Source organism: Rattus norvegicus, chromosome 18 (genome assembly GCF_021556685.1).
Source record: "Rattus norvegicus strain SHRSP/BbbUtx chromosome 18, alternate assembly SHRSP_T2T, whole genome shotgun sequence".
NCBI lineage: Eukaryota > Metazoa > Chordata > Mammalia > Rodentia > Muridae > Rattus > Rattus norvegicus.
The window spans coordinates 41,583,878-41,596,911 of NC_141551.1; the positions used below are offsets into that span (position 1 = coordinate 41,583,878).

The following is a 13,034-nucleotide window of genomic DNA, read 5'->3' on the forward strand; positions in this document are numbered from 1 at the left end:
TACCCAGTCATGGCCAGGTCTGTCATAGTAATACCCAACACACCTGCAACCAGTATCTGTCTTAGGGTTTCTAATGCTCTGATAAACACCATGAAAAAAGAAACGTAGGCTTACTCTACCTTATAACCTTCAGTTCACTATCCATTCCTGAGGCAAATGAGGACAGGAACTCCAGCAGGCACATGGGGACAGGAGCTGATGCAGAGGCCATGGAGGAGCCTGCCTTCTTACAGTGCTCAGGGTCAGCTGCCCAAGGGTGATATCATCTGTGGTGAGCTGGACTCTCTTGCATCTGTTATCAATCAAGAAAGGATGCATGGGCTGCGCTGGTGGGGGAAATTTTCTCAATTGAGGTTCCTTTCCCCCAGATGACTCTAGCTCGCGTCAAGCTGACAAACACTAACCAACACACATGAATAGCTAGCACGTTTTCTCTCCCATAGGTTGTTTCTTTACTCACCAGCATTTACTGCTGCAAAAAATTATAATTACCTGAAGTCTCATTTGTTGATTTGTTGGTCTTATTTGCTAAACAATCAGAGTCCTGTCAGAAAGTCCTTACTTAGCTAGTGTGCTGAAATGTACTATATCTACTTTTACCTAAAATGAATGGAAACTTGCAGATTCTGTACTGAGATTCTTAATCTGTTTTTTGAGTTTCTTTCTGTGTGGTGTAGATATCCAGTTTTCCCAAAACCATGTGTTGCTGCGGCTATGCGGCCCTCACTTCCATCTTACTTAGGGTCTTACTGCTGTGAAGAGACGTCGTGACCACGGCAGCTCTGAGAGAGGACGTTCACCTGGGGCTGCCTTACAGGTTCAGTCCGTTATCGTTAAGTGAAGAGACACCATGACCAAGGCAGCTCTGAGAGAGGACGTTCACCTGGGGCTGCCTTACAGGTTCAGTCCGTTATCGTTAAGTGAAGAGACACCATGACCAAGGCAGCTCTGAGAGAGGACGTTCACCTGGGGCTGCCTTACAGGTTCAGTCCGTTATCGTTAAGTGAAGAGACACCATGACCAAGGCAGCTCTGAGAGAGGACTTCACCTGGGGCTGCCTTACAGGTTCAGTCCGTTATCGTTAAGTGAAGAGACACCATGACCACGGCAGCTCTGAGAGAGGACGTTCACCTGGGGCTGCCTTACAGGTTCAGTCCGTTATCGTTAAGTGAAGAGACACCATGACCAAGGCAGCTCTGAGAGAGGACATTCACCTGGGGCTGCCTTACAGGTTCAGTCCGTTATCGTTAAGTGAAGAGACACCATGACCAAGGCAGCTCTGAGAGAGGACGTTCACCTGGGGCTGGCTTACAGGTTCAGTCCGTTATCGTTAAGTGAAGAGACACCATGACCAAGGCAGCTCTGAGAGAGGACGTTCACCTGGGGCTGCCTTACAGGTTCAGTCCATTATCGTTAAGTGAAGAGACACCATGACCAAGGCAGCTCTGAGAGAGGACATTCACCTGGGGCTGGCTTACAGGTTCAGTCCGTTATCGTTAAGTGAAGAGACACCATGACCAAGGCAGCTCTGAGAGAGGACGTTCACCTGGGGCTGCCTTACAGGTTCAGTCCGTTATCGTTAAGTGAAGAGACACCATGACCAAGGCAGCTCTGAGAGAGGACGTTCACCTGGGGCTGCCTTACAGGTTCAGTCCGTTATCGTTAAGTGAAGAGACACCATGACCAAGGCAGCTCTGAGAGAGGACGTTCACCTGGGGCTGGCTTACAGGTTCAGTCCGTTATCGTTAAGTGAAGAGACACCATGACCAAGGCAGCTCTGAGAGAGGACGTTCACCTGGGGCTGCCTTACAGGTTCAGTCCATTATCGTTAAGTGAAGAGACACCATGACCAAGGCAGCTCTGAGAGAGGACATTCACCTGGGGCTGGCTTACAGGTTCAGTCCGTTATCGTTAAGTGAAGAGACACCATGACCAAGGCAGCTCTGAGAGAGGACGTTCACCTGGGGCTGCCTTACAGGTTCAGTCCGTTATCGTTAAGTGAAGAGACACCATGACCAAGGCAGCTCTGAGAGAGGACGTTCACCTGGGGCTGCCTTACAGGTTCAGTCCGTTATCGTTAAGTGAAGAGACACCATGACCAAGGCAGCTCTGAGAGAGGACGTTCACCTGGGGCTGCCTTACAGGTTCAGTCCATTATCGTTAAGTGAAGAGACACCATGACCAAGGCAGCTCTGAGAGAGGACATTCACCTGGGGCTGGCTTACAGGTTCAGTCCATTATCGTTAAGTGAAGAGACACCATGACCAAGGCAGCTCTGAGAGAGGACATTCACCTGGGGCTGCCTTACAGGTTCAGTCCATTATCGTTAAGTGAAGAGACACCATGACCAAGGCAGCTCTGAGAGAGGACGTTCACCTGGGGCTGGCTTACAGGTTCAGTCCATTATCGTTAAGTGAAGAGACACCATGACCAAGGCAGCTCTGAGAGAGGACATTCACCTGGGGCTGCCTTACAGGTTCAGTCCATTATCGTTAAGTGAAGAGACACCATGACCAAGGCAGCTCTGAGAGAGGACATTCACCTGGGGCTGGCTTACAGGTTCAGTCCGTTATCATTAAGTGAAGAGACACCATGACCAAGGCAGCTCTGAGAGAGGACGTTCACCTGGGGCTGCCTTACAGGTTCAGTCCGTTATCGTTAAGTGAAGAGACACCATGACCAAGGCAGCTCTGAGAGAGGACGTTCACCTGGGACTGCCTTACAGGTTCAGTCCGTTATCGTTAAGTGAAGAGACACCATGACCAAGGCAGCTCTGAGAGAGGACGTTCACCTGGGGCTGGCTTACAGGTTCAGTCCATTATCGTTAAGTGAAGAGACACCATGACCAAGGCAGCTCTGAGAGAGGACATTCACCTGGGGCTGGCTTACAGGTTCAGTCCATTATCGTTAAGTGAAGAGACACCATGACCAAGGCAGCTCTGAGAGAGGACATTCACCTGGGGCTGGCTTACACGTTCAGTCCGTTATCGTTAAGTGAAGAGACACCATGACCAAGGCAGCTCTGAGAGAGGACATTCACCTGGGGCTGGCTTACAGGTTCAGTCCGTTATCGTTAAGTGAAGAGACACCATGACCAAGGCAGCTCTGAGAGAGGACATTCACCTGGGGCTGGCTTACAGGTTCAGTCCGTTATCGTTAAGTGAAGAGACACCATGACCAAAGCAGCTCTGAGAGAGGACATTCACCTGGGGCTGGCTTACAGGTTCAGTCCGTTATCGTTAAGTGAAGAGACACCATGACCAAGGCAGCTCTGAGAGAGGACATTCACCTGGGGCTGGCTTACAGGTTCAGTCCATTATCGTTAAGTGAAGAGACACCATGACCAAGGCAGCTCTGAGAGAGGACATTCACCTGGGGCTGCCTTACAGGTTCAGTCCATTATCGTTAAGTGAAGAGACACCATGACCAAGGCAGCTCTGAGAGAGGACGTTCACCTGGGGCTGGCTTACAGGTTCAGTCCATTATCGTTAAGTGAAGAGACACCATGACCAAGGCAGCTCTGAGAGAGGACATTCACCTGGGGCTGCCTTACAGGTTCAGTCCATTATCGTTAAGTGAAGAGACACCATGACCAAGGCAGCTCTGAGAGAGGACATTCACCTGGGGCTGGCTTACAGGTTCAGTCCGTTATCGTTAAGTGAAGAGACACCATGAACAAGGCAGCTCTGAGAGAGGACGTTCACCTGGGGCTGCCTTACAGGTTCAGTCCGTTATCGTTAAGTGAAGAGACACCATGACCAAGGCAGCTCTGAGAGAGGACATTCACCTGGGGCTGGCTTACAGGTTCAGTCCGTTATCGTTAAGTGAAGAGACACCATGACCAAGGCAGCTCTGAGAGAGGACGTTCACCTGGGGCTGCCTTACAGGTTCAGTCCGTTATCGTTAAGTGAAGAGACACCATGACCAAGGCAGCTCTGAGAGAGGACGTTCACCTGGGGCTGCCTTACAGGTTCAGTCCGTTATCGTTAAGTGAAGAGACACCATGACCAAGGCAGCTCTGAGAGAGGACATTCAACTGGGGCTGGCTTACAGGTTCAGTCCGTTATCGTTAAGTGAAGAGACACCATGACCAAGGCAGCTCTGAGAGAGGACATTCACCTGGGGCTGGCTTACAGGTTCAGTCCATTATCGTTAAGTGAAGAGACACCATGACCAAGGCAGCTCTGAGAGAGGACATTCACCTGGGGCTGGCTTACACGTTCAGTCCATTATCGTTAAGTGAAGAGACACCATGACCAAGGCAGCTCTGAGAGAGGACGTTCACCTGGGGCTGCCTTACAGGTTCAGACCATTATCGTTAAGTGAAGAGACACCATGACCAAGGCAGCTCTGAGAGAGGACGTTCACCTGGGGCTGGCTTACAGGTTCAGTCCATTATCATTAAGTGAAGAGACACCATGACCAAGGCAGCTCTGAGAGAGGACATTCACCTGGGGCTGGCTTACAGGTTCAGTCCATTATCATTAAGTGAAGAGACACCATGACCAAGGCAGCTCTGAGAGAGGACGTTCACCTGGGGCTGGCTTACAGGTTCAGTCCATTATCATTAAGTGAAGAGACACCATGACCAAGGCAGCTCTGAGAGAGGACATTCACCTGGGGCTGGCTTACAGGTTCAGTCCATTATCGTTAAGTGAAGAGACACCATGACCAAGGCAGCTCTGAGAGAGGACATTCACCTGGGGCTGGCTTACAGGTTCAGTCCGTTATCGTTAAGTGAAGAGACACCATGACCAAGGCAGCTCTGAGAGAGGACATTCACCTGGGGCTGGCTTACAGGTTCAGTCCATTATCGTTAAGTGAAGAGACACCATGACCAAGGCAGCTCTGAGAGAGGACATTCACCTGGGGCTGGCTTACACGTTCAGTCCATTATCGTTAAGTGAAGAGACACCATGACCAAGGCAGCTCTGAGAGAGGACATTCACCTGGGGCTGGCTTACACGTTCAGTCCGTTATCGTTAAGTGAAGAGACACCATGACCAAGGCAGCTCTGAGAGAGGACATTCACCTGGGGCTGGCTTACAGGTTCAGTCCGTTATCGTTAAGTGAAGAGACACCATGACCAAGGCAGCTCTGAGAGAGGACATTCACCTGGGGCTGGCTTACAGGTTCAGTCCGTTATCGTTAAGTGAAGAGACACCATGACCAAAGCAGCTCTGAGAGAGGACATTCACCTGGGGCTGGCTTACAGGTTCAGTCCATTATCGTTAAGTGAAGAGACACCATGACCAAGGCAGCTCTGAGAGAGGACATTCACCTGGGGCTGGCTTACAGGTTCAGTCCATTATCATTAAGTGAAGAGACACCATGACCAAGGCAGCTCTGAGAGAGGACGTTCACCTGGGGCTGGCTTACAGGTTCAGTCCATTATCATTAAGTGAAGAGACACCATGACCAAGGCAGCTCTGAGAGAGGACGTTCACCTGGGGCTGGCTTACAGGTTCAGTCCATTATCGTTAAGTGAAGAGACACCATGACCAAGGCAGCTCTGAGAGAGGACATTCACCTGGGGCTGGCTTACAGGTTCAGTCCGTTATCGTTAAGTGAAGAGACACCATGACCAAGGCAGCTCTGAGAGAGGACATTCACCTGGGGCTGGCTTACAGGTTCAGTCCATTATCGTTAAGTGAAGAGACACCATGACCAAGGCAGCTCTGAGAGAGGACATTCACCTGGGGCTGGCTTACAGGTTCAGTCCATTATCGTTAAGTGAAGAGACACCATGACCAAGGCAGCTCTGAGAGAGGACATTCACCTGGGGCTGGCTTACACGTTCAGTCCGTTATCGTTAAGTGAAGAGACACCATGACCAAGGCAGCTCTGAGAGAGGACATTCACCTGGGGCTGGCTTACATGTTCAGTCCGTTATCGTTAAGTGAAGAGACACCATGACCAAGGCAGCTCTGAGAGAGGACATTCACCTGGGGCTGGCTTACAGGTTCAGTCCGTTATCGTTAAGTGAAGAGACACCATGACCAAGGCAGCTCTGAGAGAGGACATTCACCTGGGGCTGGCTTACAGGTTCAGTCCATTATCGTTAAGTGAAGAGACACCATGACCAAGGCAGCTCTGAGAGAGGACATTCACCTGGGGCTGGCTTACAGGTTCAGTCCGTTATCGTTAAGGTGGGAGCATGGCAGCATCCAGGCAGGCATGGTGCAGGAGGAGCTGAGAGTTCTGCATCGTCATCTGAGGGAAGCCAGGGACAGATTGTCTTCTATGTGGCTAGGAGGAGGATCTCAAAGCCCAACTCCCAGAGGGACACACTTCCTCCAACAAGGCCATATATATTAATAGTGCCACTCCCTGAGTCAAGCATATTTAAACCACCACCTTTCCCAGTGTGTATTTTTGGCATCTGCAAAACTATCAGATGGCTTTAGGTGCATGGTCCCATGTCTGGGTCCTCTCTTCAAAGCCATTGATCCATGTGTCTATTTTTGTTCCACTACAATGCTGTTTCTATTGCTATGCTGAGTAGTAAAACTTGAAATCAGGTAGGGTGACGTCTCCACCAGTATTCTCTTTGCTCAAGATTGCCTTATCGATCCAGATTATTTTAATTTCTGTATTAATTTCATTTTTTCTATTTCTTTGAATAATTTTTTTGTAATCACATTGAATCTGCATCTTTAGCCCCCTTACATGATTTGTAACCTTTTCTGGTTACCTGTTGACTCTTCCCTGAACCTCTGGAGTAGAGTGAACTTGAACATGGTGAATGGACTTTTGGCTGTGTACTGGAGTTCAGGCTGTGGGAATTCATGAAAATTGTTGCATCAATGTTGATCTGGGATCAGGCTGAAGTTTTGTTCTCTTCTGCTATTGGGCTTTCATCTGGTTTTGGTATTGGGGTAATATTGACTTCATAAAAATATTTCAGAAATGTTCTTCCCATTCTTAATTTATGAATATTTTGAGGTACTCTACTGTTAGTCCTTTGAGATTCTGGTCAAATCCTCCAGTTAATCCATATGGACTAGAACTTTTTTAGTTGGGAGATTTTAAACTGTTGCTTTCAATTCCACTGCTTTTTATGAAATTTTATTATTTTGCACAGGTAAAGATATAATCTATGAAATTACCAAAAGAGATGGGTCGCTCTAAATAGGACCAGAATCTTTATATTCTCTGAATTAAGTTGGTATAAATTGAAACCATTAATATCACTTAGGAACATCAAATATAATGTCCACATACAAATTAGAGGGAACTGGCTATTGTGTCTATGCCTGTAATCCTAGGATTCTCTCTCTCTTTTTAATTTCCCTGTTTCTCTCTTCTCTAGGTGTGTCTCTGTCTTTTTGTCTCTCTGTCTCTGCCTCTTTGCCTGTTTGTCTGTATGTCTGCATCTGTCTTTCTGTTTCTATCTCTATATATCTGTCTCTCTCTAACTCTCTCTGTGTCTCTCTCTATTTCTCTGTCTCTCATTCTCTTCATCTGTCTGTCCCTGTCTCTTTCTGTGTGTCTGTCTGTCTGTCTCTTAGGCTTTCTATTTCTCCATTTCTGTTTCTCTCTCTGTCTGCCTCCCTGTGCGTATGTCTCTGTCTCCACCCCCCCCCCGTGTGTGTGTGTGTGTGTGTGTGTGTGTGATTAAAGCATCCTCTTTAACTGTACCCAGGCATTTGGCAGTTATGCCTCAGCAATCACATTAAACTGCAGAAGTGCCTCAAGATTAGAGCTTATCTAGCCTGGGGAGTGAGGGTGAGAGAGAGAATTGGAGAGGGTAAACCAATGTAGTTAATTATTAGTTGATCAATTAACTAGCTCAGTCACAATTTCCACCTGATGACTTAAGCCATGCGACCTTAGATCGAAATACCAGCAGTGTGACTGTGAAGGTAGAGAGGGAGCTTGCTTCCCATCTTCACCCAGGATCTTCTGAGAATCAGGCACATGGTCACAATTACTTTTTAAACACGATTTTCTCTTTTCTGAAGAAACAAAGTCAACCAAGGAGCTGGAGACTGGCCCACAGATGACAGGACATCTTTATGAGTTTACTGTCAAATTGACTTCCACCTCCGCGTTTTGGTGGTGTTGATTTGATTGGTTTCAGTTGGAGGAAGGAGGAAACACATTTCCCGCAAGCTTCAGTGCCATCCACTTTCAGTTGAAAGGATTTCATCACTGGGAGAATTAAAGGCAAAACAAGACCGCTAATCCTCAGTTACAGCTGCCAGGCAGAAGCTCTCCCCAGCTCCCCACCCCCAACAACTCTGGCGGGAAAAAGAAGTTGCTTAAAGACTGGATACTTTGAAATGTATCTTCAGCATGAACAGATCTTAATCATGGCATTCCTCGTTTGCCCAGCAGCTTGCACTCCTGTGCCTGCAGAGCCAAGACAAGATTCCGTGCACAGGCAGAGAACCCGCCCAGGCACACAGGCTAAATAGCAAACAGATGCCTGGCGTGCCAAAGGACTCTTTAGTTAGCGCACCACCAGAAAACAATTCAGTCCCTGGAGAGACAGCTTTATCTTCTTCGCTTGAGATGATCGGATCTTAGAAGCCGGTAGTTCCTTTTGCCTCGTGTGAAAGCAGAGACCCAAATCGTGCTCCTGTCTAAGTCTCAGACCTAAGAGTCAGTCCACTCGCTTCCCGCCTTTCCACTGGCTAGATGCCGCACCCTGCTCCCAGCTTTTGTTTGTTTGTTTGATTTGATTTTAGTCCCCCAGATCCAGCAAAACCCCTAAACTCACGCTAGCTGTCTGAGCAGCGTGCGTACCCAGTTTAATCTGAACGCGACTTGGGGGAACACCAACTTTGGTTCAGACGTTTGTTACAGCGTCTTGGAAGCTCCTTGCAGACTCAGTTTAGAGAGCATCTTCAAAATCGCACCCCTCCCCCCAGGAACCTGACCCATTTTTACTCAGCCACTAATCCAAAACAACAACAAATAAACAAACAAATAAAAAACCGTCGATGACGTTCAGATGGGAGCTTGGTTTGACGGTGCCTCCCCGCAAGGACCAAAGGGGAGTGCTCCCTGGTGAGGGGTCCGCCCTTCCTCCCAGTCTCTGGTGGTAGGTAGGCAGGGATCTGGATCTGGTTAGGGGAGGGGAAAACCATGGTCCCAGGCGCTTTCTTCAGTTCTAGTCTTCTCAAACTCCTAGAGGAGGAGGGACAGAACAAGGGAGGAGGGACTGGGAAGGGGTCCCATCGTTGCACATCCAGTCCTGGGTTTAATCCGCTGTCTCTATCTCTAGTCTCCGATCTCTCCTACCCCAATCTCCGACCATGAGCCCCCCTTTCAGCTCCGGCATATATGTGAGCCGCGGGGTGGCCCTGCTGCTGGCCGGGCTGACAGCGGTGCTCCTGCTGGCGCTTGTGGTTCTGGCTGCCTTGTATGGCAGCTGCGCGCACGTCCAGTCTTCGGAGCTGGATAGCCACCTGGTGAAGGACACATCATTGTCGCCTCCCGGCGGCCAGGAGTGGACACAGCCAACCCCAGCACATGAGTCCACGGTGGGGACCTCCCAGGACTGGAGACCTCCGTCGGGGCCCTGGGATCATCTGCGCCTTCCTCCCTGGCTTGTCCCACTTCACTATGATCTAGAGCTGTGGCCCCGGCTGCAGCCTGATAACCTGTCCACACCGAGTTTGACCTTCACGGGTCGCGTGAACATCACTGTTCGCTGCACAGTGGCCACCTCGACATTGTTGCTGCACAGCTTCTTTCTGAATTACAAGCAAGTGGAAGTGTGGGGTCCGCTGGCTCCGGACACTAGGAACGCCACTGTAGGCCGTGTGCCCTTGGAGAATGTGTGGTTTGCGCTGGACATGCAATATGTGGTGCTGGATCTGGGCCAATCCTTGGATCCAGGTAGCAGTTATGAGCTGAATTTCGACTTCTCTGGCCAGGTGCTTCAGGAAGGCTCAGAGGGGCTCTTTCTGAACCTCTACACCGACGAGGACCAGCTCAGGTAAGGGCTTATGGCTCAGTTCTGCATGCATCCCTGCCCACACTGTTCATCCATATGATGCATCTTCTCTGAGAAATACATTTTCTCCTCTCCTAGAGGTGAAGGCTTCCTTCTTTCCCCTCCTCTGAAACTCTGCTAGGAATGAAGACATTGAGACCCAGGTCTCTCCTCTGCTTACTTTTCAACTCTGCTTCTGACCATGCAATTAGCCCACGTGGAAGTTGTTTTCACCTCAAAGTTTTTCCGTTTTGTTGTTGTTTTAAGAGAAAGCCTTTCTCTATCCCGGAACATTTTAGCCCTCTAAACAAATGATTGATTCCCTTCTTAAAGATTGGTACTTGGATCAATAACTTCTAATGACCAAGAGATCCCAGAAAATTCAAACACCTGTTTGAATCGACTCCCCACCAAAGGGATCAGAACCATCCAGTGCTTCTAGCCTTAAAGTAAGGAAGCTCGAAGTATCTTTCCTTGCTCTAAGTTCTCTGCTAGGAACTCTGACCTCTCAGCTTTGCTCTGCCTAGCTCCAACCAGCCCAGAGAGTTGTGGCTCTGCAAACACACCTACAGTGGGGTTGCCTGTTCCCGTATCCTTTTCTGTGTGTTTAGTTTTACTAAACTTCAGAATAGCAATTCAATTATCTGTCCCACCACCATCAGGACTCACATCTCCTTTTGCTGACAATCTGTGACATATGATTCCTTCTACCAAGCTTCTGAGTCAGACCCTTCTGGGATTCCTCTGCTGGGATTCGATCCCACATAACTGTACATATGTTCTTCTTATACTCACTTTTGGTAATTTCTCTGACAGGGGGTGTTTCCAGCCACTGCTCAAGAATCTTCTCTTTCAGTGTTCTGAGGTCACACTACTGAAAACCTGCCAATATTGTGAAAACTGGATAATAACTTCCTTCATTCATTCATTTGTAGTTTGCACAACTTCGTGTATATTGCCCTGAATTAGAGGAAATGTTTTTTGGATGCTGGGGGGGGGGGGGGGAAGGGGCAGGAACCACATTGGTAAACCACCTCTAACAAGATTTTTTTAGAAGTTTCAAAGGTCTTAAACAAGTTTAGTAAGCCCCTTTAGCAGTTATGTAGTCTTAACATTTTTTTTCTTTTTTTCAGAGCTGGGGACCGAACCCAGGGCCTTGCGCTTGCTAGGCAAGCGCTCTACCACTGAGCTAAATCCCCAACCCCTTCATCATAACTTTTAAAGAGCGATGTGTTCACTTTTCCACCTGTGTCAGTGCATTAATTCTTGAAAAACAACTTGAAGTTTTCTCTTAAGAATTATGTAAGAACCAAGTATACTACACTGAGAATGGTTTGGCATAACAGAACCTGTCTTACAGTCTTACAGGGCACGCTGGCCAGAGGTTTCACTGTCCACACACCTTGGCTTGTTTGCTGGACCCTTCCTTTCTCCTCTCTGTCCTGGTAGGGACTAACCTGTCCTGTCTCTCTGTTCTGTCTAGGTAAGCTGTCATGGGAGAGGAGAGAGCCACTCCATTTTCCTATTGTACAACAGGAAACAGAGAGGGATCTAGAATTGGAGTTTTTTAAGAACAAGTTGTTCTGCCTCCGTTTCTAGACCCAAAACAAAAAATATGCTTGAAACTGGGGTCATAATGGTGGCTGGTGGTCCAGTAATCTGTGGGAACAGACCAGGCCCTCGGTTTGTCTGCTGAGCCTGTTCTTCCGTCCCTGGAATCAGTTAGCTTTAGAACACTGTGCTAATGTGATGAGACAGGAGAAGCTTATTAAAGAACAGTGGTGCTGCCTAGAGGTAGGTCAGCTTAACCTAGGCTCCTTGTTTTCCAAACACGGAAATTGCCAAGTTCTGATATATAGGAGTCTAAGAAGGTTGTCAGGTAGGAAAATGCAAGGGCCAGGGGAGAGAGGGGGAGTTTCAAATAATAGGTACAAAGTTTTAGTTTTATATGATGGTGTAGATGTTTATGTAAGTTGCCAAGTTGAGGACATTATGTTCTTTCTATGCTTTTCTTTCTTATTTAGTCTTCTCTCATAAGTTACATCCCGACCACAGTTTCTCCTCCCTCCTCTCCATCCAGTCCCCTTCCCTACCTCCCATCGGCCCCAGATCCACTTCCCTCCAAAGGACAGCTATCTCAGGAATATCAACCAAACAGGGGATATCATATTGCAATAAGACTAGGTACAACCCCTCATATTAAAATTTGGCAAGGCATACTAGTAGGAGGAAAGGGTCCCAAACCCAAAAGCAGGCAACTCCCACAGGAACACCAAGCTAAACAGCCGTAACATATGCAGAGGACCTAGGTCAGACCCCTTCGTACTCCAGGACTTCTGGTTCAGTCTCTGTGAGCTCCTCTCACGCCAGGTTAGTTGATTCTGTAGGGTATGCTCTTGTGGTGTCCTCAACCACACTGGTTCCTACAACCCTTCCTCTCCATCTTACTGCGGATTCCCCAAGCTCCACCTAATGCTTTACTGTGGGTCTCCACAACTGCTCCCATCAGTTGCTGGATCAAGCCTCTCTGATGATTATGTTAGGCTCCCGTCCCACTAGCACAGGGTCATTAGGCATCATTTTGTTGATTTTTTTAACCAGTCATGTTTGGTTCTATCCTAAGTCTTTGGGCATCCAGGCTCTAGTTCCTGGCTCCCACGGCAGTGTCAGGCAAGAGCTCACTCTCATGGGCTGAGTCTCAAGTTGCACAAGTTATTGGTTAGCCATTCCCACAAATTCTATGTCACCTTTACCCCAGCACATCTTGCAGGACAGACAGATAGTAGGTTGAAGGTTTTGTGGTACCATGGAAGCCTTGCCTGGTTATAGGAGATGGAGGGTTCAGGCTCCATATCCCCCATTATTGGGAGTCTTTGCTAGAATCACCCTCATAGATTCCATGGAGTTCTCATTACACTAGGTTTTTATTTCACCTCCCAAATGACCTCTAGGTCCAGTTGTTTCCCTCTATGTTCTTCCTCCATTCCTCCTATCCCACACCTGTTCCCATACCCACCGGCCTCCAGTTCCCCTGGAAAATCTATTCTATTTCTGCTTCCCAGGGAGATATGTGTGTCATCCCTAAAGC

At 48.4% G+C, this 13,034-nt stretch overlaps 1 protein-coding gene across 8 annotated transcripts in view; it reads left to right on the top strand.

Moving 5' to 3' along the window:
* Positions 1-13,034, top strand: part of Lvrn (laeverin) — a 97,804-nt gene that overhangs the window by 21,010 nt on the left and 63,760 nt on the right. For 6 of the 8 annotated variants that reach the window (XR_015642435.1, XR_015642436.1, NM_001447175.1 and 3 more), the window contains exon 1: positions 9,211-9,949. The exons of 1 other annotated variant lie outside the window; for it this stretch is intronic. Coding sequence is in view for 2 of the 7 variants with exons in the window: in NM_001447175.1 (NP_001434104.1) it covers positions 9,264-9,949 (686 nt within the window). In the remaining 5 variants the exon portion in view is untranslated. Of the gene's footprint in view, positions 1-9,210; positions 9,950-13,034 lie in introns of those variants that run through there. One more of the 8 variants, XR_015642437.1, reaches the window with a different exon arrangement.